Source organism: Ixodes scapularis, unplaced genomic scaffold (genome assembly GCF_016920785.2).
Source record: "Ixodes scapularis isolate PalLabHiFi unplaced genomic scaffold, ASM1692078v2 PGA_scaffold10__122_contigs__length_95168666, whole genome shotgun sequence".
NCBI lineage: Eukaryota > Metazoa > Arthropoda > Arachnida > Ixodida > Ixodidae > Ixodes > Ixodes scapularis.
Window position 1 is genome coordinate 74,246,258 of NW_024609836.1, and position 26,241 is coordinate 74,272,498.

The 26,241-nt window shown below is 43.2% G+C and overlaps 1 protein-coding gene across 1 annotated transcript; it reads left to right on the forward strand.

Annotated features, from left to right (window-relative positions):
* Positions 1-2,776: 2,776 nt before the first annotated feature.
* LOC115328180 (trypsin epsilon-like) lies at positions 2,777-9,921 on the forward strand. Its single transcript, XM_029989353.2, has 4 exons — positions 2,777-2,822; positions 4,335-4,444; positions 9,638-9,741; positions 9,807-9,921. Exons 1-4 carry the CDS (start codon positions 2,777-2,779, stop codon positions 9,919-9,921), a joined length of 375 nt encoding a protein of 124 aa, XP_029845213.2.
* Positions 9,922-26,241: the final 16,320 nt, after the last annotated feature.

Sequence of the window (26,241 nt, forward strand, 5' to 3'; positions counted from 1 at the left end):
AGTCTTAAAATGTCTGATCTGCTTTTTTTTTGTCTCCGTTGTGATGTAAGCTGTTAATTGGTGGGCATCATAAATAAATAAAAAAAAGAAGAAAACGTGGCAGAACAGCGTTCCCAAAAACGGTCACACGCCCGGCAAATTTAAGGGTGCCTCGTGTGTTCAGAAAAACCTTGTAAGTCTACACTCGGCGCAGGTCAAAACACGCTCTATCCCATAGTGCACATTCCTGGATAAATCCCAGTGATAGCAAAATCTCTCCTTAGAGGCGCTCTAAGATAATCCTAGAATTATATCTTGGAGATAGTAGTTTCCATGTTGCATTCCCTTTTATACTTCTAGAAAGTATTAAAATTACGTACGTTATTTTAGCATATTTCAGCACTAAATGTAACTCTCCTGTTAGCGCACGCTCCGCAGGACATTCTATGATAGCGTTTGTCCACCGCGACGTAAAAGGTAACCTGCAATTCTGCTTCGTTTGGCGCTATCTATCGACTGAGGCAAGAAACATTGGGTATGCCTGGGTTTGGCGGCCGCATATTTCAAACGTGAGCTTTTACTCTGGTGGCGCCGCTTAGCCTCGTGTCTGAAGCAAGAAATACTGGGTACGCCAGGACGCTGTGACCGTATAACATCTCAGTACGGCGGAAGCTACGGCCTTGGCCTGCGAATCGGAACGTGACTACGTATCACCGGAGTGCGGTTTTATTGCGAAGAAGTAGCGGGCTTTTCGCAGCGTCATGCTCCAATATGTGTCCGCTGCGCTCGTATACGTATAGCATATCGAAGCCGTCAGCACGCAGTGGGGGGCTTATCGTGCAGTTTGATACCTGACCCATGTTACGGATGAAAAAAAAAAAAACAGGAAGCGGGATGGCCAAAAAAACATGCTTTTCGTTTAAGGCTCGTCAAATTATGAGGCGCTGGAGAAATACAGCCTTCTGCGTTAAGTCCTTATTTCGAACTCTTTTTGTTCGCCTTCCGCCAATTGAAAAGGATGCGGGAAGGGCCTTAGAACGGATCTGGTATCGCTGCGGCGCAGCGATACCAGGTGCGTTCTGTTATCCTATTTTTAACCTATTTTAAGACACACCTCCCGCATAGCGCAGCATAAAGATCTACAAGAAATTGCGGAAAAACTATATATTAATGGGGTACAGGATTTTAATTCAAGATGCAGGCACTTCATTCTAAACATTAAGAAAACTCAGAAGACAAGAATTAACATTTTCATGCAGCAATATACAGTTAAAATATGTAGCATTTGCGTATGATAATGAGGCACAAGAGCAGTATATTTAATTGTGTAGGATGAACAAAACCAGCAATGAGATTCATTTGGTCTTTAGGTTAGGTCGATAATAATAATAATAATAATAATAATTTGTTTATTTAATGTGCCCAAAAACAACCACGCGGGTCTTCATATTGGCGCACACAAAAGAAGAAACACAGCACACGCACAGCTTAAAATGTACAAATTAGCAGACAACAAATAGGTCGCACACTTCACACAAAATGTAATAGTACCAACTTTTAACTAGACTTCCCAAGTTCCGGCGAAAAACTACGAGATCTGTGAAGATGTCCAAGCTAGACGATGCGATTGTATTAAATGAAATTTGCATACGGGACAGTGGTGAGAGTTTAGACATGAATTTAGTATAAAAGACAGTAAAATTTCTGGTAACGCGACAAGGAACATGAAAATCGACAGAATTCAAAAGTTGATTAGCATCATAAAATAAGATGTAAAGAGGTGGATGCCTCTCACGAAATATATGCATTAAACAGTGTCTCCCTTAAATTGGTCTATGCCGAACGGCTTAACAGCTGACCTCCTAATTCATCGATATCAAAAGAAAACGTGATATTCGCTTCTAAACTCTCAGCACCACACTGAAAAGCTGATGTGAACAAAAGATGGTAAAATTATCAGGTATGACCGACTATGGTTTCAGTCAAGCTTGAACAATTACGAAATTAAGGAATCGTGTTGTTGAAACGGAAATATGAGTTATTTGGCCTCTTACAGAATCGAAGGTGAGTGGATTAGTCATCATGCTGTATTACAATATTATGAGCTAAATTTTCTAAAGCTAGAAAGCGCAGTTCGAAGGCACCAATTTGGCTGATGTTTACTCGGGTCCGAGGAAGTTCGTACCTTAGTCTCCAAGATGAGCTCCCAATTAACAAGACGAGTCTCTGCAAACGTGACAAAATAATTCATTTATGTTTTCATGAAACTGGTTTGTTATGTTTTTCATATTCGTAACTTTTTTAGGCACTGTACGTTCAAAGAGTGTATCGATGAGAAATCTATGAAATCTGGTGTCGGCTGGTTATACTCTGTCATCTTTAAGTCATAAATAGTCGAAGAAGCACAAGTGTCTATGGATGAATGCTGAGCTCGAGCTGTAACTAAATGCATTTTTGCAAAATATTCGACAAGTCTTGGGCAATGACATACTGGTAATTATGTCGTGCACATTAGCATATAAGCTAACTGGAAGAGAGCTCTTGATGGCTCATATTTAAAATCACATCTGTAAATAAGCCAACCACGCCGCACACGTGACTAAAGTTTTCTAAACAAAGAAAGTATTGAGGGGATATTCTTTATTTTACTATTGGTTTCGATATAAAGTATATAATATTTAAAACTACATCAACAAACAATATAATAGAGGTTATAACCTTCTCTTTGTTAAATTCAGACTCAAGAGGAGTTTGCACAGGATATTTTGTACCACGGATGGTGACCCTTTCGTCTAACATGAAGATTGCTTTAGTACTGACGTGTGCCCTTGCAGTAGGAAAAAGTAAGCAGTAAATTTTCAGCACATACGTGAAATTAAATGCAGCGTCATTTAAGACTATTTTGCATGAAAATATTATACATATACCTTACTGTCCATACACTTAAAGCACAATTATAATAAACAGAGCTATACACGAAACTCCAACGCAGGTACTAGTGATGCAAAACTATCGATAAATCGACTATCGATACTATCGATAGTTTTTCCAAAACTATCGATAGTGTCTCAGAACTATCGATAGTCGACTATCGATAGTTTTTTGATAGTCGACTATCGATAGTAGTATCGAAAGTTTTAGAGCGCAGCTCTTAGGCGCCCGTTTCCGGCTTGAGCGGCGTCGGCGTCGCCGTCGGCGTAACCACGCGGTGCATTATGGGTAAATTTCCCCGCTAAATCTAGCGGGAAAATTTCCCCGCTAAATCTAGCGGAAAATTTCCCCGTTAAATTTAGCGGAAACATTTCCCCGCTAAATATAGCGGAAAAATTTCCCCGCTAAATCTAGCGAAAAAACTTTCCCGCTAAATTTAGCGGAAAAGTTTCCCGCTAGATCTAGCGGAAAAATTTCCCCGCTAAATTTAGCGGAAAACTTTTCCCCGCTAAGTCTAGCGGAAAAATTTTCCCGCTAAAACTAGCGGGGAAATTTTGTTCACATGACCGGGGGGGTCACGTGACCTGGGGAGTCACGCGACCCCTTCCCCTAGATCACGTGAGACCCCCAGGTCACGTGACCCCTCCCGAGGTCACGTGACCTCGGAGGGGGTCACGTGACCCTTTCCTTTATGTCAGGTGACCCCTCCCTGCCGTCACGTGACCCCTCCCCCCAAGAACACGTGGCCCTCAGTACCCTTCCCTCCTCCTCCTCAAGAGCTGCGCTCCAATTCGGCGTTACAGAGAGTTGTAAACGGCTTTCACTTTTTTTAGAGCGCAGCTCTTAGGCGCCCGTTTCCGGCTTGAGCGGCGTCGGCGTCGCCGTCGCCGGCGCCGTCGGCCTAACCGCGCGGTGCATTATGGGTAAATTTCCCCGCTAAATCTAGCGGAAAAATTTCCCCGCTAAATCTAGGGGAATAATTTCCCCGCTAAATCCAGCGGAATATCCCCGCTAAATCTAGCGGAATTAATTTATTTCACCGCATAGAAATTTGCATCTTACCGTAACACAATGGTGCATTTTAATTTTAAATAACCGTTTTGTTCTTATCAATGACTCGGCCATCATATATATATATATATATATATATATGTATTAAAGCAAACCTGAATGCCGGACCTAACAGGTGTGTTCAGTTAAAAAATTGAAACTTGAGAAATAGTAATTTTTAATGATACCCGAAAACTTCAAACCTAATTTATGTCCACGTGTTCCTGGAGTATTTGAACTGTCATGGTGGTTTTATATTTACATAAGACAGCTCAAGCACTAACATTTGATCCTGACGTGAATGTTCTGCAATTTTACGCGCATTTGAAATGTTTCCGTTATTTTGTGATAATCCTGCCTTTCTGGATTTTTAGTACACTGTACCGGTTGGCCTGACCCAAACTGTGGTCAAAATGTCGAACGAAATTGGCCCAAGTACATAGTGGGAGGATGGAGGGCAGAGTTAGGAGACTTTCCCTGGCAGGTGATGTAGACATTTGATTATCTGGCGAATTAACATATTAACTTTGTCATTTAGTGCCAGCTATGTAGAGAGCGGTCACCGCTTCGAGTGGCAGTTTCGATGAATAAGTTCAAGGTAACCAATGATTGCAATTGAACTCATATTAAAGTGACTAAAATGTTCTAGAAATATTAATGGCTATGCTCGACAATGTATCGATTATATGACCTAAAACCACATGTAATGGCAACTGAGCAAGATTGTACTGATTGGAAGCTGATAACGTATAGCCGTTCTTCTAGCGTCTTTCTTAATCATTGCTAGATAGGATCGTTTTTGGACAATGTCAATTACTTTTTATTTGGCAAACATATCAAATGTCTTGGATTTTTTTTTTTGACAAATGTCTTGAATTTTTAAGTGTCTTTGAGGAGTATACCTCGAAGTCAGTAATTGCAGACTAAAGTCAGGGAATGCACAAAGAAAAAACAAATAGTGTTTAACTTTTATATGTCGAGGGAAGTGTTCAAATATGCTTGAACACAGTAATTAGGTAGCTTTATTTAAATATCTCATAATTATATCAGCTATCAACATAATTGTGTGAATTGCTAACGTTGTGCAGAACATTGGTATTCTGTGGGATTTCTAGCGTTCAACTGAATGATCGATTTTGTTGTCGGATTATTTTTAGTATCCTAGTTTAGTACATAACACATAACGAAATGCGAGTGATTCTCTATTTTATTTATTGTTGTGAACTCACAAGATAAAACGTCAGTATAAAACCTAAGTAAAAATAGAACGCTTTAAAACACTTAAAAGATGATGGGAACCCTAATTTCCTGAAAAATGGAAGGATTAAATGATTTTTACGAATATGTATTTACAGTATGTTGACTTTAATACTAGATGTACTATCGCGGACTCTGTTAGCTGTAAGTTGTAACACGCGAGCGGCGGCCGTCCCGTACCCCCAGCGCCGCATAGCAGGCAACTTCCGAAACCCCGCGCATGCGCCGTGTTGCAGACTCGCTCTTCTCGCCGGCGAGCACACCTCCGCTTTGTCGTCTGCTAGGCGCAAAGCAGACAACGTAACAGCGCTTGCCAATAGTCGTTGAACACGGTTTCGTGTTGAACAAACCACCATGTAAGAGGTGCGTAAGAGGCGCCCACGGTTTCGTGGGCACCTCTTACGAGGTGGTTGATTCCCTGACTCACGGATATGCGTCCGCCTGACTGAGGATAGTCATCACGAGTAATTGTATATATCACAGTAGATTACTTCATTTATCTCGGTGAAACTGGCAGTTGACGGCCAATTTCTGAATCACACCTGCTGCGCTCATGCTGGTTCGCGAGCGCGTGTTGTTGAAACATGCATCGCGCACGACTACCCCTAAAAAAAGCAAAAAAAAAAAAAAAAACGAAAAACAAGAAACGTAGACAGGGGTTATGCCACAATGACTATCCAATCTGTCCCAATAAACCACGCCTGCCTAGAATGAGGTTGAGACCAGTTCTTTATGTGCCAGGATATCAGACGAGCAGAGACGGCTGATCTGTGCCTAAATAGGCGCCCACGAAACCGGGTTCAGCGAACATTGGCAGACGACGCTGCGGCGTCGTCTGCTCTACGCCTAGCAGACGACAATGCAAGGGTGTGCTCGCAGGTGGGAAGAGCGAGTTCGCCACATGGCGCATGCGCGGAGTTTTGGACGGCACCTGCTATGCGGCGCTGGGGGTGCGCGACGGCTAGCAACATTGAGGCACTCTAGCGACGGCCGTCTCTGGCATGTTACAGCCAACGAGCTTGAGTAAACTTAGAGCGGTAAACCAGCGATCAAAAATGGCACCCCCCTGGTTGCCGCCATCTTGCCTGTTTGCCACGTACATTAGTGATCACGTGACATTAAGATGGCTGCGCCCAGATTTGGGCCAGATCAGATTGGCCAGATCGCGGTCAGCGCATGCCCACTCCTGGGCTGCGTTCGAATTTTACTCGAATGGCGCAGAGTTATTCCGGCGGATCAAGTCACGTGACAAGACAGATGCAGCAACGCTGGACGCGGGTAGGTTTTCTAACGCAACGGGTACGAGAAATTCACCCAGGACTGAGATAAAAGCTGCGTTCGATTAACTTACACCTCCTTCGCCGGTGCAGAAAAGTGTAGGGCAGTCTACTTCCGGTATATGTATTGAGATACGACCTTAAGTACACCGCCCCACACTTTTCTGCACCGGTGCAGGAGGTGCAAGTAAATCGAACGCAGCTTCTATCTCACTCCTGGGGGTGAAGTCCTTGTACCTGTTGCGTTCGAAAACCTACCCACGTCCAGCGTTGCTGCATCTGTCTTATCACGTGACTTGATTCGTCGGAATAACTCGGCGCCATTCGAGTAAGATTCGAACGCAGTCCCAGAGTGCCCATCTGCTGACCGCGATCTGGCCAATCTGATCTGGCCCACCTTTGGCCACAGCCATCTTAACGTCACGTGATCACTAATGTGGCAAACAGGCAAGATGGCGCCAACCGGGGGGGGGGGGGGGGGTGCCATTTCCGCTGCAGGCAGTGGGTTCCGGTTTACCGCTCTAAGGTAAGACTCAAGCTCGTTGGTTACAGCTAACAGCGTCCACGATAGTATATGCAAAACCACTTATTAAATATTCTCACGAGTAACAAATAATGTAGTGGCGAAGAACTAAAGAAACTAAAGTTTAATGGTAAACTTGTGCCACTACGAACAAAAGAGGAATAACTGAGAAGAATAACAGCGTGTCTCGGGCGTCGGCGAGGATCCTGGCTCGAGCGCTGTCGAAAGGCTGACTCCGGTTCCCCACGCGAAACTCCTTATGCAGAGCAAGACAAGGCAAAATGAGAAAAGAATTAATTTAATTTCTCTGGTTATTTTTATTTTTGCTTCAATGTTTCAAAAAACACAACATCGAGATATTCTTAGCGTGATGTTTATTTTTGCTTCAATGTAAAAAAAAAAAACACACACAGAACATGGGGATATTCTTAGATGTCTTGACTTTATGTTACCTTGTGTATGGTCTGCTAAAGATTGTTCTATTGCTCCTCCGTTGTTCTCTTTACACAGCGTGCTACAGCTGCACATAGCTCCTCGTATGGTTTCATTAGCCGTCTGTTGCCTTCTGTGTGGTCTGCTATAGTTTATTCTTTAGCTTGTCCTATGGTACTCTTTACCATCGGACTACAGCTGCCTACAGATTTTCCTATTAACCGCGGTGTCGTTAAATATGTAACAAATTGGTTGTTGTCACCGTAAAACTGAATAAATATAAGCGCCAACCTTGTAGCTGGATATAAAATAAAAGGTTGGAAGTTCTAAAGTAATTTTTACCTTTCGAACTTCATAAACCTATTCAAAACATCAAGGAAGCCCATAAAACAATATACTCGCCTTGGTGATGGTAAAAAGGCCGGTAAAGAAACATCCGGGACTTTTTTTTTCAAATCTCCCAGAATTTTATTAGATAGATTATTTCGTAGACAAGTACAAACTTGCAAGCACTCCGTCATGTGTGAAGAGTTACAACTAAGCTGTTATACATCTGAGAAGATTGCTAAGCAACCAAGAAGTGTTGTGATTCTTAGGCACTGTAGATTCTCCCGGCAGCCGGCAGAATTATTTCTCCGAAACTCTACCGGCAGTCGCCACTCATTGGCGGTACAATCACTTCATTGAACGACGTTTCACCGACAAGCGATGTTTCATAGACACCTCAGACTAGCTTTCCTATATTAGCTTCTCTTTTTCTTTCTTCATGTAATGAGCGGCCCCAGACTGTCGCCGCGAAGTGACGTGTAGGGGTAGGAAAGGTAGGTTAACATTCCTGTACTGAGCCACCGCACATGTGGCCACGAAGCGGAGTGAACGGGTGGGCTGGGTCGGTGAGCACGCGCTTCAGGTATACACGCTTGACGAAATGTCCCTACAGCGTGCATTTCGCGTAACGAATGACGATGAAACGTTAGTGACGACGAAATGTGCCTATAAGACGTGTATCCACAAAGAGGTGTCCTTGAAACGTGTTTTCACAAAACACCGGCACAATAAGAAGGTCAGTATTCTACCTGCAGTTGTCACATGATTTTAGTCAGCTAATGGAAATCAACCGCCAATAAGAATTCCGGCGAAAGTATTCTCCCGGCTGCTAGGAAATAGACACTGCCTAATTCTAGAGGTAGTCCGGAAGGGTACAGGTGCAAGAACAATCAGTTGTTGGCAGGGGGTAGATTGCAGCGCACTTACGATGGAAATACCGGACTTGAGAGACGTAATCCGAGGTATATGCCGACTCGGGCACTGAAGAACAACCACACAAACTAGAAATGAGAATATTGGGGGTTCCGTGAAGATTCAACACGATGTAGCAGAAGCTGTTGTTTGCAGAACCGAGCGCAAAACGCATAAGAAGAATTTCTTGGGCTTCTCCGAAGAAATCGCCTTTTACCGATATACACGTAGGACTTTCAAACACTGGTAGCCTTGGTGCACTTCGAATACTTTCTCGCGAACGCAATCCACGGCAGCCCCCCAGGCCGCAGCACATAAGAAACTAGGTCGGGAAGCAGATTTCACTACCCCGACAAGAACGCTAGGACTTGGACAATTTTCTCTTACCAGACATTTTCCTGGTTGACCGTTGAAGATTTGCAGTAGTCCACTTAAATTAGGGTTTTTAAGTAACAAGTTATAATCTAGGGTATAAAAACGCAATTTCTGTAATTAAAGTGTAACTGAGGACACACCTGTGCCTACATATATTATCACAATATTCTGTCGCAAAACCGCAGCCGCAGTAGGTCGTCGTGCTATCGAAAGTTCCTTACAATGTACTGAACCAATGGTGTTGTTTTCCTTTTTTTGACGAAGGTCACGGTAGAAGAGCCCCGTACATAATGATAGCATTGTGGGCACATTTTAAAAAGAAAGGACTTTTTTGAGCATTGTTACGACGTCGTAGCAGTATGTTTTAAAATGTGCCGTATCCCGCTGTACGTTTTATAAGAATTTTCAGGAGAAATCTAATGTGACGTTTTTAAACACGAAAAAAACCAGACGCTCTCTCGCGTTTCTCTCAACCTACCAACGCGTTTGCAGCATCAAAATGAGAATAACATCGCATAATGGCAATATATGATAAACATTTTTAATCACTCGGTCGTTTTAATCTCACGTCTAGGTACTTGTGGGCGTAAGAAGATTGTACACGTACAAATTGTTTCTTTGCGGAGGGTCGATAATAACTCGAGGCATTGTTCTCACTGCAGCTCACTGCCTTCACAGGTGAGCATGATTGTTCCGCCTGTTTGTGCATTTTTAGCGTGCAATAAAACGTTGATTTATTTCAGAATAAGTCTTAAAGACTCGTATGTCGAGGCAGGATTTGTGAACAGGAGAAGGAAAGGTCCGTATCATCAAAAACGAAATGTAAGCATACTTGATTTACAACATCGTGTCGTTTAGTTTGGTCGATGGTTGCGATATATGAAGCGGGGCCGGCATCGAAAATAAAAGTGTTATAAAAGGTCGAAAATTTAAGGATAGAATAATAAGGTGGCAAGAAGGTGCAGTGTTTTAATTTGTAGGGGGATTGCCTAGAAAAATAGTAATTTTTTGTGCGTTACATACATCTTCTATGCGGTCTAAATACTATGATGGAGTTGTAATCAAAATGATAATACAACGCATTTTCGAAAGGACGATCGAATATTGGGGAGGAGGACAGACCGTGACGCCCCAAGCGGTTAACTTTACAACTATACGGATGGGGACAACAAATACAATGACGCAGCGCTCGGCCGACATAACCGAACGCGGCGTCAGCGTTCGGCTGGTGTTCGTGTTCTCCGGTGAGGGGGAGGAGGGGCTCTTTTGTTTCCACTACGGCCTGCATGAACAACGCAGCATGCACGGTCCCGGCTCAGCACAAAAGCCGAAGTGGGTCAAGCTCGCATTCTCTGAGGATAGATCCGGCACTTAACGTCGCTTCGTCGATTGTTAGTATTAAACTGTGGCCCGCGCTCTATTGTAGAAGATGACATGGACATGCCCATAAGGCCTGTCGGCATGTGCACAGGCCTTGTGTTGAGTAAACACCGAGCGTGGGGAAAACAAACGGGTCAGAGCGCCCCCTATAGTTCGATGTCCTGCCTAATAGTTATCCACAATTCTATGTCATGATGCTCCAATGGGGACCAATCTTTGCTTATCTTTAGCAGGACCCCAACAATTGATTAAAACAAATATTTAGACAAATGTTGATGAAGAGTTAAGATACTGACGTATTGCTACGAGTATAAAACCAAGCAAAGCTGAACAAATTCCCTTGTGGATATTTTCAAAAAACATCTAGACTCGAGAAGACTCCCCCTGCTCCTTCTCTGTAGGAATTAATATACCCAGGAATTTTACGGCCTTCCCAAAATACATAAGCGCCTTGCTCCCCTGCCTATTGGAAACTGTTGTACTTCTCCACTTCGAGCCGTGTCGAACTAACTTCATTGTTCTCTTTCTTCCATAGTGGGAAAAAAGGCGATTTATGTGAGAAACTTTAGGGACTTAAATAGAAGCTCAGCTCTGAGGAAATTGTGTGTCATTCGAAGTCGTCTCGCTTTTCACAAGTGTTGTGTTTCCCCTCGCATTTGCCAGTGCTAGGAAGGCCTTCGAAAAAGACGAATAACTGAACAACAGGACTGCAGTTATCATGGAAGAACTGTGCAGCCTCCTGGAGTTTCCTGCCACAGCAGCACGAACGTTAGCGTCAAAGCGGAGTTCTTCAAGCAAGCCGGTAGAACCTTAATAGACACGTCCATCTCCGTTATCACAGCCTACCTGTGCATCGTCAAATGTCTGCAACAGGCCCTACAGTCATTCCTCACAACACCAAAATGTTCCTGCGCTATACAAATGATTCTGCATCCTTCAAAAGTCTGAAGTGGAAAGATGCTTCTTGCAACTCAACTCCATTGAATCGCCCATCCAGTTCACTGTGGAACGTGAGAAGGACGATACGTACTTTTTCTCGACGTGATCGTGAAAAGGGAACATTAAGAGTTTGGGTACAGGAATCCCAGGCATACTGGACGGTACCTCTAGTTTGATCCCAATCACCCGACCTGTCACACAGCTTCGGTGGTCGCGACAGTGTTGTCTAGGGCGACCACTATATGCTCGCCTAACACGGACTGAAGAAAGAAGGAGCAAACTGTTTGCGCTGATCTACAAAAATTGGCTCCAAAAGCCACTATTGTTGGTTGTCTATGAATTGCGATAGCAGTCGTCATGAAACTCACGACGCTGCTGACTGTAAATCCGATGACGCAAATTTTGAGTAAACACTTTATCTTATGAATGGTTTACGACTCAATCAATGACGTCAGTGAGACTACAGTGGGCCACTCTGAAATTGAGTGATTGCTTCGTCTCTTTGTAATCGTTTAAACTTTTCTCTCTGAGTTATCTTTGAATGATGAAGCTGTTTCCCACCATCGGTGCAGATTCGTGTGTACGTCTTGTCTCTACGTAATCGTTTAATGATCAAGCTGTTTCACCGACATCATTGACCATGTACCAACTCTCAAGTCAAACCGATAATTGCTTCGTTGTTCGTGCGCAGATGTGAATGTGTGCGAACTGCAGCTCCGTGTATGTGCGGCGTGGGTTTATCTGCTTGCGCTGCAGTGTGGGATTGCCTCCTAGCTTGGGCGTAACTGGGAATGTTTGCGTACTGCCGCTCCGTGTATGCGCAATGCCGGTTTATCTGCTTGCTACGACGACGTGGTGGACGACGTCTAGGGCGACCTCTGTGACGATTATTAGAGCGATCTGAAGGACGACTTCTAGGACGACCTCAAGGAAGACGTCAAGGATGACGTCCTAGAGGACGACGTCTTGAGCGACATCTAGGAGGACATCTAGGCGATGTCAAGGACGGCCTGTAGGAGGACCTTAAGGACGGCCTCTAGAATGACGTCGATTATGACATTACGGACGTCAGGTCCTTCGAAGAGGGTGTGAATGTGAAGGAGAGCGTAACGCCACTCCGCTTATGCGCTTTGTCCGCGTGGCGCATACGCGCGCCGCACGTACGCACGGCGCGTTCGATGCTAGATCCCGTATCGCGAAAACCGGGTGAAGTAGCTAAAGAATACGACACCATTAGAAAGAGCGGGTTCACCAGCACCTTTATCGACCGCGTTGCCCATCGTCACGCACGATATTGCCGATACCAGCAGCCACAAGCAGGTACGCAGCCTCGGTCAACCCGTACCCTACATCAAGGAACAAGTGAAGCCCTGGCACACGTCCGTGCTTGCCAAAGAAGGAATCAACGTGGCCCACCAGCCGATGTATATGCTTGAACGGCTTATGCTATGTTCAAAAGATCGCCCGCCGAAATAAAAAGAAACGCAAGCCATGGTTTATAGGATCCCTTCTTCTGATTTCTTAGCCACCAACACCGGGGAAACGAAGACGACGCGCGCAAGTTCGATTACGAGCCCAGAGCAGTCCCTGAGCTCTGCGATGTCAGAGACCACCGAATTGCTTTCAACACCACCAGCATCATCGACGCGAAGACAAATCCCTAGAATAGACTTTTCATTGATTCTTTGCACATTCTAAATGACAGGAGGAAATATGAATTGGGTGCCTTGGCGTTTACCAACAGTCTATATCAACCAGTGGCGTTGCCAGGGGAGGGGCTTGTGGGCTCCAGCCAACCCTATAATATACAGGTGGATCCCTCCCCCCCCCCCCCCCCCCCTGCTCGCGCACTACAGTTATTGTTATTTTTTTTTCTTTCCCAATTCAGCAGCGCTTGTGTTGGGGGCAAGCAACCAGCGGACCGTCTAACCTTGTCGTTTTTCCTGTGGAGAACGAAGCAGCTATGGTTGTTAAACGACAAACGAAATTATTGTCAGTGAAGATTGAAAATAATTGAGTTTCAGAATGATAGCAAAATGCAAACAAAAATAGGTTAATGAATAAATTTTGAAAATATAGGAATGATGCCGTCTAAGAAAAAAAATAAAATGATTCAAATTAAGTCGAGGAAGTGGTTCAGAAAATGTATTGATATAATTCACTACACCATACAGAGTATCGCGGTAAACACGTGTAACCTATGCACCGTGGTTTCAGGTGTCGAAAGTAATCGTACACAAGTACCATCAGCGCAATTTGGTGACTAACGACATTGCGCTGATCAAGCTAACTGTACCCTTCGACATTGAGGATGGTGAAGGATTTATTGGTGCTGTGTGCCTTCCGACGAAGACGCTTCCTTTGCCAAGAAGTGTCACAGCAGCAGGATGGGGAAAAGTATCAACAAGTAAGAGAACTTTGTTAAATTTGGCGGGGTTACGAGGGTGATTAAAATTATAAGCACTCCGGTTATCTTAAAACTTCTGGTGGCTGAACTGTTTTACCGTCGTTTTTGTTTGTACGAGGTTGCTACCTTTTCAGTGACTGTTCTGCAGGGTTGAACGTTATAAGTCATGTATTTTGAAAAAAAAAAAATATATATATATATATATTTCTTTTTTCATTTAAAAACTACAGAAGGGACGTGTGTGCGAATGAAGACTTTCATTGCTCTTAAATGTGTAAACACCCTGGACAACGTATTGCGCAATGTGGAGGAAATTTATGGTTAACCAAGTTGAATTAATTTGAGGCTGAGGGTAGAAAGAATTATTTTCTTTGCTAATCTTACCTAAACTAACCTAACCTAACCTAACCTGACTTGAGCTAGGGTAAAAGAGGTACATTTTATATTTTTTGCTGCCTCTAGGTTTTAATGTTTCTCTTTTACCGCAATCTCAGGTTACTTCAACATGGTTAACATTCTCCAGCTCTCCTGCACCCTTTCTTTACATTTTCTCTGAAATATAGGCTGTTTCTTTGGTCCAGAAAGAAAAAAAAAAAAAAGAAAATTGCTTGAGGCTTTTTGTCCTGCGCGTAACATTCGGGGCTCTAGAAAAAAAATGCGAAATCGGTTAACTAGATAACTAATTAAAAAACACATTTTCATTAACATTTCAGGATATTTTTGGGAGAATGTAGTTGAAGAACGGACTCTGGACTTCATTTTGTTTAGCCCTGTCGTTATTCAACAAAAAAGTGAAGAGGTCGCTACGGGAACACCTGTGCACGGCATTAAAACTAAACAAATCAAGCGAAGAGTGCCCGCGACGTCAATCCTTCCGCTGATCACTTGCGTCGATCTTCTGACGTCCACTGCGGCTCGGGCATGTGGGTTAGGAAGCTGACGCAGAACGGGTGGATCGATGCCACAGGCGATCTTTGTTGGCCTAGTTTGGGTTTAAAGACCTATTCATGGGAGCCATTTCTCGGCACTCAGCTCCCAGTTTCTGATATTTAAAGTTTGCTTTACGGCTAGATATCCCCCTGTCAAAACAACAACAACAACAACAACAACAACAACGACCACCACCACAACAACAACAACAACCCACACACAGAGACATAAGGTATTCTGAAAAGCTTATGTTTTTGTTTTTTTTAGATCTAATAAAGCGCAAGTTTTAAAAGAATATTTTACGTGACTGGGGTAACTAACATCGCAGTTCGCTAGCGGGTTGTCACTTGGGACTTTTTAAAAATATTAAGTGCTTTCTTTAAATTACGATAATTAAAGAGGAACATGGGAGACAAACATTCGACACTGTCGTTCGACTCGAAACAAAACGTTTACTGGTTCACTTTGCCTACCGAAGCGCGACGGGGGAGCGCAACACCACCTAGATGGAAAGCCGGAGCGCTTCCCTCTCCCCTCAAGGAGCGTCGGCATGAGTAGGCTGAACTGGTAGTGCGCTTCTCCGCAAGGCTCCCCTTGACAGTTGGCTTCTTTGCAATGCACGTTCTCTTTTACTTTTCCTTTCCCTCTACGCTTGACGCCCCGTCAAGCGTAGAGGGAAAGGAAAAAAAAAAACAAAAAAAAAAACCACGGCGTCGCGTTTTTGTTTTTTTTTTCTTTTTTCTGCTCAACGGTTGTTTGTCGCGTTCCTTTCTTCGACGGCTTTTTTTACTTACTCCTGCGGGTTGGGTCACGTGACAATAAGGCTGGAGGAATCAACTAGAACAACTCTGGAAGCGAGTAGGTTTTTGGACACCGAGGGTACGTCAGAGGTTCAACTCTCGAGTGAGATCGAGCACATTTTGGAATGTGCTCTCGCGGCCTCGTGTGTGGACGTGAAAAGGCCCCAGGCTAGCGGTTGTACTGCACTGGCTAAATTGCTCATCTACAGCTGGGAGACTCGTCGCCCCTGTGAGGCAGACCAAGTTCTAGGCTGTATAAACATACACACAACTCAATTTTTGTGGACGTGAAAGCTGCCTTTCGGTTTTCGGTGCCTGGTGGGTGCTGTCATTCGGTACAGATGTTGTTTATCCGCGCTTTGACGGAAAACTGGATGTGAAAGTGTCCATATTTGAGTTTCTGCAAGGATGACTACGAAAGCGTGGACTATACAGCGAATCGATGGGAAGATCTCGCTCCTTGACGGCATGGCAGGGTGAGAACTTTTTAATTTTTATCATCGTGGTTTCGTTTTTTTGTTTTTACTTTTCGCTGAATGCATTCTTGGGAGTGATTTGGTTGTGGCCTGGAAGCAACATATTCAAATGCTGGCGCTACTTGCAGGTGCAAAATTAAATAAAAATGACTTGATTTATGAGTTCAGGTTGGAATGTTTTCGCAAGCTACGCAAGTAATAGGTTATCGCGGTTGCAACCAGCACATCAATTAAAAAACAACAACAACAGAAGTACATTGTGTCGTTTCTGCGTATCCTCATCGGAGCGCAGAAATGATCCGCTACAGCTAACTAGTAAGACCGATATTTCAGCGGGTCTCTGAGCTGTAGTTGGACTGCACGCAAGCCGGAATATGGTTCATTGATCAGTTTACTTATCCATACACCAGAGCCATATACTAACGATTTAGCTGGAGCCGCTTCAGGCTCCCCAAAGAATCTCGCCACACACCAGGAAGCTCTATTAATTATTATTATTTTCTCTACCTGGTTCTATGTGCTCGTGCAATAAGCATTGTTATTATTATTATTACTATTATAGCGCATTCGGCACATCAAATTCAAGAATAATTTTGATGTTTGTGATCCAAAATACCAGATCGAAACACTGCCAGTGTTTTCTGTCAAATACGGAACCACTTCAGCTTAAAGAAGAGCATTCTTCTTGTTTTTTTCTTTTTATAACCATTTTTAATTGCATTACCTTTCTTTAGATTAATATGATTTCCTCCTTTTTCGTTCTATTTCCTGCAGAAGCGGTCACTCATCCCAGATACTGCTTTGACGAATTCTGGCTACTGTACGGCCTCCATGGGACAAGCTGAAAACTGACACCTTAGAAGAGTACTTCGGAATGTCTAGGCAACTGGCTTGCTTCTAATATCACGTGTCTACAAGGCACATTTGCGAAGATGAAAACTGAATACTGCTGTGGAGCACAATGTCAAGAGTCACTACAGCTAGCAATGGAAACTAGAAAGATCTTCCCAAGCGAGCGGATACTTGACGCCCTACCTGCAACGTGGTATACCTGCAGTGTGGCCCTGGGCTGTAAAAAAAATAAGGCACAGCTTCCCGGCCTTGGGCTATGTGGCCAGCTCTGCAGTCTACACCACCTTGAAAAACCTAAGGGGCGAAAAATGCAAGGCCACATCGACAGCACGAAACAAGTTGGCTACAGTTTGCTTGCACAGGAAGACAGAGCTGGTGTAAATGCTGTAGCGAAATGAATGTTTGCATTAACGCCAAGAATGCCAAACAGAAGAAATGAAAAGCTGAAACTCGATCAAAGACACTCGCTGCCAACCGTCACGGATGTCAAGAAGCGAACTCGGACCAAGGAAGAGTATGTCTGACGCCTGTGATGATGAACCCATCGTGAGTTCGAGCTGAAGCATGTGTTGGACTGCAGTGAAAACTTTCAACTGAGAAACCTTTGTTGCAAGATACACTAAGAGGTCAAGGCTAAACAAATTAGTTTGTGTCCGGCCAGCAACATGCTTGCGCTTCATCCTCATGCAAAGGCAACTGCTTTCTGAAGTCGGTCGATCTGTGTGTGTGTGTGTGTGTGTGTGCAGATAATCGGTGTCCTTGTAGCAGTCTGTTGGGTATTTGTGGTGCTACAACGTAAATGCCAACATGCTGCACATATATTGTGTGTCTCGGTGTCACATAATCTACAGCATCTAAGATGCATGTGTATAAATGTTTTTGAAGACGGATATTTTCAGAACTTATGGATACCAGGAGGCTCGTTTCGCAGTGTTCAAAGGTGACCCATTTCTTCTTTATGACTCTTCTGCATTGTAAATGCAAGCAACTTTGAATATGAAGCTCCCATGCCTACTTCTGTTTGTGTACAAAACTTGTTTTTAGCTGCCCTAAATGTGTCGTTTCACAGACTGTGTACTGTCGAAGTACATCTGCATATGGGGCAACGCTCGGGTATTGCGACACTTTTTTTTTGCAAATATAAAGTTTTCACATTATGACATTGCCAAGAAATAGGTCACAGCTGTTTTTTGATATAGTAACCAGATAGGTTGCTTGCTGCAAAACAAGTACTATATTTGAACAGGCAGAGTGCTTCGAATTGCTGAACCTATGCAGGTTGATCACAGGTATAAGAAAAGTTTGCTAAAATATGTGGAATACATTTTTCAAACTATGTGCAATACATTTTTCAAACTATGTGCAATACATTTTTCAAACCAGCACATCACAATTTTAGAATGTTATTACTTTTATACTTGTCTGGCAATTTGGGTCCCGTTGCTGTTGCATCAGATGTCCCTAAGGGTAGTGTACTCGGGCCTCTATTGTTTCTAATATATATCAATGACCTACCATTATCAATTAAATCGACAATTAGACTGTTTGCTAATGCATGAGTTATTTACCGGAAAATTAATACGCCTATATTAATCACAATACGATTTAGATACAATATCATCATGGTGTTCCCTATGGCAGATGAACATTAACAGATATAAATGCAAAGAATTGTCCATAATTAAGTCCTCCACTAAAACACTAACCCAGTACTCGTTACTTTCCAAACCACTAGAAGACTCGCTGTCGTACAAGTATTTGGGCGCGTATTTCACAGACTCATTATCATGGATTGAGCAAATAACAAATAGCGCACTAAAAACACTTAATTTGTGAAAAAGCCATTTGTGCGAGAAAATTCTTGTGTTCAATAAACGCGTGAATCGTGCAAGATATATGATAACCATATAAGAACAATGTAAGATATATAAAAAACATCTTACAAATTTTTTATATTATTCTCATCTACTTCTTATAGGGCTCTTATATGTTATTATATATCTTGTATGATTCATACGCGTTTATTGGACACAGACGTTTCTCATACAAATGAGATTTTTAGTAGCGATCTAGCTCTTATTAAAGCAAAACTACTCGCATACAAAACATTTATCCTCCCACCATTAGAATATGCGAGCATAATTTGGAATCCACACCTAAGTTACCTATAATCTAGAGGCTCGAATCTTCAGAAGACAGATTTATATGTAGTGATTATTCATTCGAAACTAGTGTCTCCGCTTTAAAAGCTAGCATAAATCTTCCTAATCTAGAAAGAAGACGAAAAATGGTTTGATTTTGTGTTTTTTTTTTCCAAGATGTATATTACTCAGATTCCAATTTTCAATCTACTTAGTGCTGGGCTGCCAATTTCATATCATCCATATTAGATAATTCCTTCAAGATTGAACCATTTCAGTGCCATAATTACACTTTCCTTTTTTCTTCCTTAGTACTTTGCAACACTGACTAGAACAAACTACCTGACCATATTGTAACTGAGAGAAATCCCATTTCATTGAAAAAGTGCATCGATTTGTGTAACTGAACTTTGATTTGTAAAACTGCATCATAACAATAACATGCTAATAAGCGGTTTTGTGTGTGTGTGTGACATTTTCTTTTTGTTGGTGTCTCTTTTATGTTCAATTACTATTTTGTCTTTTATTTTTTTGAATTCCCCCTGATGTAATGCGTCTTTGGATGCCTTTGAGGTGAATGAAATTAAATGAAATGAATGCCTCTGCATCATTTATCCAATTGTTACTTCAGTTCGTTTTATCTGGTCCTACAACTTCGATTATTGTCATTTCATAGGGATTCTTTTTTATTACAGAAGTCCCATGTCGGTCAGGGATAATTACACCACCCAGTCTATCGCTTAAAAAATAACATATCTGTCTCAAGATATCACTTGCTTGTATTTCACTACAATAATTGTAGGTTATAAGAATTTTCCTGCGTTCTAAAATTGGTTCTTTATATCACTCGGCGTTCACAGCTCTCACGTTAGCTCATAAAAAATAAATTGTGCGAAAACCCGCGTTTCTACAACGTAAAAGCTACGCGCGAAGCCTTCAGCTCAGCTCTATAGCGCGACGCTCGTCAGCCTGCTGCCGTGACGTCACCGGAGGCGTGTGCTGGCCTTCTCCTCTAGGTGGTGTTGGGGAGCGTCGCGGAGGGAGAGAGGGAGGGGGGAGGGAGAGAGTGAGGGTAGTGGGTGAGAGAAGCAGGAGCCACGTGGCTTCGCCAGCAGCTATGCGTTCAGGGCGGACGAGTGGGAGCCTGCTTTGTGTCATGCGACACGTGAAGAAACGGGAAGTTTCTCTTTTGTTTCTAGCAGGTTCTACAACTTTTGTATTGCAGGGTTTGCGCAGAAATGGATGTTTGAACTGCTAGCTATTTAAGTTGTGTTTATGAGTGATATTGTAACAATAAAAGAATATTGACTTGCTCTGTATGACTATGAATTGGGTCGACGTGCACAAGGTGCACCATGTATTCTTTTTTTTTTTAAGCCTTAACATAAGTTAGCTGAAACATTGCACATTGGAAAACCAAACAGCTGAGTGAATGTCCTCAATAAATTTTATCTTATTTACAGCATGGAGCGAGTGACGCCTTAGTTATTTGTGGAAACTTCGAGTGAATATTTTCTTTATTCAAAAGTCTAAGGCAGTCCGAGAGAACTTTTTTATGACATACGAGTAAATGTAAAAAAATAATAAAAGAAAAACATAAAACGTTTGAATTAACTTCAAATGGTGAAGCGAATGCCATGTATTTAATAAGTTTGTGTGCAGGCTTTTATTACTCTCTGAGTCTGAAATTAAATGGGAGAAAAAAGGCATCCTGAGTATTAAATGTTTCAGCAGCTTTAAAAAAAAATTGAAGTTAAGCTTTTAGTTATTACTGAGACTGAACATTGGAGACCAAGGTTCCTGTCATCTCTAGCTTTCGGCAAGCAGGCTTTGTTTTTGATGTCGTGAAAATAATAAAGTTTGTATGACGAAGTTGTTCCTCCCGTTTGGTCTATAGCGCTTTGAATAACTGCACTGTTAGCAAAAATAACACGCCCAGACGTGTAAACCGTTGTCCCATAGCGGACACGTCGAAACGTGTTCGTTTTACACGGGGCCATCTGTGTTTTTCGTCTACACATGAGGTGCTGTGTAAACTTAACACGCTACACCGTGTCTGCCTTCCGCAAAACCGTTTCGAGCGTGTTCCTTATGAAACATGGCGGCCAGCGGCCGAGAACAGGCGAGAGACGAGCCCAGCGAGCCGCGCGCCTTTCAGCCGAATTGAAAGCACGAAGGGCGCGTTAGTTCTCGTTCGATGTCTTTTATACACAGTAAAGTCTCCAAGCGGCGGACGTATACGTACTTGCAAAGGTACGTACGTGCGTTGTCGGCGGTCGGCGGCGTCGGTAGCTTCAACAAACCGCTAGACAAAAAACAAAAAACAAAAAAAAAAACGAGTGCCGAATTTGCATGGATAAATAACTTGTGCAAACTATTCACAATCGGGCGGTAACTTGCGCCACCTATCAAGATTTCTAGCAGCCTGTTTTAAAAAAAAAAAAAAAAACGAATCTGTTAACACTGCGAACGACCACGACTACACAACAACCCTACATACAACGCAGGCAACACAGCACACAGCACCGACATGTGCACAAAACACAACCGACACTACGCCCGACACTTCCTACTCGATATCCATTTCTCCCCGCGGCGCATATAAGCTTGACATGTGCGGGTGAGCTCTTCGGTCGCTGACCATTACAGGTTTATAGAAGAATACACAAAACACGGCGCAATGGACAGCCGTGTGTTAGAACTGTTTGCATTTAAAAAGTATGGAGGCAAAATCTATAATGTTAGTCCGTTGCAATAAATAACGATATGTTAACAATAAATCTTAAACCGGTCATGAAAAAGTTAAAATTTTTGTTATTTTCTTGCTTGACCAGTGTTATGAGCAGTCCGACTAGCTTGAATCAGATAGGAAAACAAATTATTGGGATTTTGTCATTACGTATACAATCATAAATGAAAATGATCCTTGCGCAAAGCATTTTTTATATATTTTTGTGAAGGACATCCGGACATCCGCCCAACACTTCACTTCCGCTAGTTGCAGCAGTTGCAGTACGGGAGCAGACGCCTTTGGGGCGTTTTGATGCAGTTTGTTGTATGTCGTGTCGACGTCGAGAAGAGCGGTGGGGCTTGGGAGTTTGTGACCGGTGTTATTCGTGAACACTGGTGTGGGGCGCTGATGCGTCTTTTCTTTTTTTTTATACTGCCACCACCCCGAACTTTGAAGATACACGGGCCCGTAGCAGTGCATTATGCTGAATCGCGAGCTCCTTCTCTGTTGACGTCGCTTTTCTGGTACCACTCGTGGATACTGCAAGCGTTTAAACAGTGTGCACCGTCTCGCCTACATCCCCGGTGATGTACTCGACCTGTTGAAACTTATTTCTTCTGTCATTTTAGAGTACGCAAGGCAGTTATCTCGTTGGTCTGGTTTCGGTTATAAAAGCAAGGCAAAACGTTCGTAGTTCCCGTCCTCAGTACACGTTGGACATCTTCCACACTTTGACACCGGATAACTGAATGAACGAGGATTTACATTCACTTCCGAGGTTACTCTCGCCGCTTCCTCACCGTTGAGCAGCAGGATGAGCTGGCGACAACCCGCGGATGAAAGGCTTGAGCATCAACAGCCCAAGCGCACTCGGTGCCGATGCGGGCTACGCGGGTTTCTGTCAACCGGGAGGCCAGCACAAACCGTGACCATTCCAGCTCTTCGTCATGACACGGTGTTGCAGAGAGCAGGGTAAAATACAGCTACACGGATCACCGAAGCAAACGGCTGCTATCTTAAATCTTGGCTTGTGATTGCGCCTTTGTAGTAGATCATCTTATTCGTTTTGCTGGAGAGACGCAAACGACGGGCATAACAAAATCGCTTGCATATTCCTCATATCTCACAAAAGCATTTACCCTGTCACCTTGCGAAAAGCGCGAAACACGGAGTCCGCACCGTCCTAAGCTTCCCGTTTTTTTACCTGCTTTAGAGCAGTTTGTACCTGCTAGTAGATATGCCTACTGAAACTGAAACAGGGCAGTGCCAGAGAGAAAGAAACAAAGTTGAGAAAGCTTGCTCGCTCTCCATTCTCTCAACTCTCAAGTGATTGTACCATAATAAATGCACCAACGCGTCTTCCAAAATAAAGAAAGAGCTCTACGTTCACAACATAAAAAATGGTCTCAGTACATGCATCTGTGGGCAGGTAGGAAACCTTGCCCTAATTTATTCACGCCGCATGATTGGCCCAACAAACTCGTTGCAGGACCGAACCATCTACTCGAGCGGTGTGCGTCGCTATGCAAACGCAGTCCAACACGAAGCATAAAAAACGGCAGATTTAAGACAACAATCCGGAGTCCATTATTCAATTAAAACAACGTAATTTTGTTGAAAACGCCCGCTGTTTCTTACTCACGGTATGTGTCGGGATACTTTCACAGTTTGAAACGGAACGAAGGAAGATTTACCTTTAAAAACGCTCGCTGCGTCCTCCCGGACCAGCTGGACCGGATCAGCTGACGACGACGGGACTGTACCCGTTGAACCTCCACCACGCAACAAACAATTTGCGCTCCGTGTTAAAAGCGTGGTTCAAACAGACCCGGAATACAAAGCACCGCACCACACACGACGAATGTTTCAGCTCTTTTTCGCATCGCCGGGTTGCACCAAACAGAACGAGATCGCCGAAGTCAACGCCGCGCTGTCGTGAACCTTGGCTTGTGGTTGCGAACTCGTGGACCCTGTGGCTCCCTTCGCTTTCAAAACACACACGACGATTACGAATGGTACTTTCCGTCTTCCGGGAACATCACAGGGGCACTTCTCCGGTCACGTCTTCACTATGTGCTCGCAAACTCCGAAGCTCTATGCGAAGCTTCTCGCGTCCCGTCAAACCAAAACAGTAGTGGCGCCATGCGCACTTGCCAGATTTTCTCCGGTCAAACAAAAACAACGAAAGCCAAACCGGCTCTTGCTTCCAGCGTACATCGGCGTTGCGCTTGCGCCGTGGCCAGATCGCTTGCAGTTGAAGGTTGAAGCAAAAACGAAACCAACTGCAATGTCACGTGTTCACATCGAGGACACGCTTTTTATATCCATTTTAACTGTTTGGAACGAATAATTAGACCCATAACTTTATTTGTGGTGTCTAAGAAACTGTTATCAGGACCCCTAAACTAAATACAAACATGGGCGACATGAGGGAAGCCGCATTGCCATCGACCAGAAGATGGCGGCGAGCACGGTAAGAAGCGCGGGTTTCGCCAACGTCCTGCGACATGGCGCAATTGCTTTTGGTGCATATCTGTCTCCGAGACATGTTTCTTTCCCCGGCATTTGTCTGGACGGTCCTTTCTAAGTGTGTCCCCAAGCATTCCGGTGCTTCGATAGCCGGCAATGCCGCGGTCGTCGCCGGGGGCGATGCGTGTTATCGAGGTCGGCTACACGGTTATGCGTGTATGACCGAACCAAAACACGTTTTTTACAACCTCGCATGATTTCTGAACGAATTATCCGTTACTCATCGTGTAAATTTATGGTAATTTGTGTAAATAGCGTGTTTTTCACCCCAAATATCCGCCAAATACACGGGACGTGCTAACAGTGTGGAGGTATGAGGTATTCCGCTCTTCTAAATACGCATAATATTGTCTTCTGCGTGTAATGGAGAGAAAGACGCGGGAGTTGGTTCGTAGCATTGGAGATGGTAGTATATTGGTAAAAGTACTTCAGGAAACATTCTCTTCTCTACAAATACGTTGTCATGCCTTTGTTTTTGTAGATTTAGCAGAGCAATTTGTCGTATGAAAAACACTTTAGTCATTGAGTTTTTAATCACCGCATTTGTCTAGATTTGTTTTTATGAACGTAACATATTACGCTGAAGTCTTTTTCTATAAGTACTGTGTTGTTACGTTGAAAGTATCTGAAGAGTCACAAGGCTCAATACATTTCAGAAGGAAGACCTTCTTACAATTTGCTCGCAGTCACTGTGAACGTACAAAAGGACGAAATCTGTCGGAATGATGCGAGATACCGTCGGACCATGATGTTCTGCGCCGGGACCAAAGGAAAAGATGCATGCACGGTTGGCACTATTCTGTATATTTTATTTTTATTGGTTGTCGAAAATGTCCCATAATATATGTAGGCATGTATCGAGAAACGCCTAATGATATACAAAGCAAGATTTGCACGCCGGCATGGGTTGTCATCAGGAAAACAAAATGCCCGTGACTCTTCCTTGTAAAATTTCTAGAAAATGGTCTTCTTCACTGGTTAGAATGCATTTCAAGAAAGTAAACTAATTAAAATTAAACGTGACTTATTCCACAGAAATGAACCAAACTACGTCGGTGCTTCTTTTTCTCCTTATAAAAACAAAGTACAATGAACGTGTGGCTTGTCTTTTGAAAATGTAATCTAATATATTTTCGAAACGAGTGATTATGTTCTGTGATTTTTCATAGAAAAAAGTAAGTGTTTTCCGAAGCTTAAAAGTACTATCAGCGCAGTTTTTTTTTTGAGTGAATTTTATTTATTTTGTGCACTCCCTGTTAGTACTGAAAAGTTGTGGCTATGCATATGAGTAAATCTACTATCTAGAGGAGTAGCTCTGTTAGCCTGCATCTAATATTTATTTTGCTGCATACATGTTCTTCCGTAGTTTCCTCAGTTGCAGTTGTAAAAAAAAAGGAACGTTGATAGTACTCACGATAAGCATTAATACTGATGAAGTAGTATTAACCGTAACTCATGAGAAAATGAAAAAAAGTATATATAAACATGGGTGTTTGGGGCATTTACGTATGCTTATGCATAAACGCGCTTCATTACTGTTCTTAAAATTAGCAAACCAAAACCGTTCCTACAAACTAAGAATTATTTGAAATAATCAATACTGAAACTTGTGAAGTACATTAAACAACAAATATGTTCTCTGCGCGATATATCTATGCATTTATGCACACGGGGAAGTAAAGAATGTCGTGGCCTTTTCTTCTTTATGCTGAACTTGATAAGACCATTTTATTCAGGTATTTCTAATACGTTAGCATTAAAACGCTTGTTTTTACAAAAACCCGTTGGCGTCAGTCCGTGTGTCTGTTTTTCAGCGCCATACATCACGTCGCGAGGAGAGGGGTGGCGAGGAGGTATCGTGTTTAAAGATTCAGTGTCTCACCATGGCGGTGTGGAGAGAGGGAGAGGGTGACGCGTGCTGACGTCAGCGTTCCACACCAATACGAGCGTCGCATAGCTGGCGCAGAGCCAAAGGCGAGCAGGCGCCATGCCG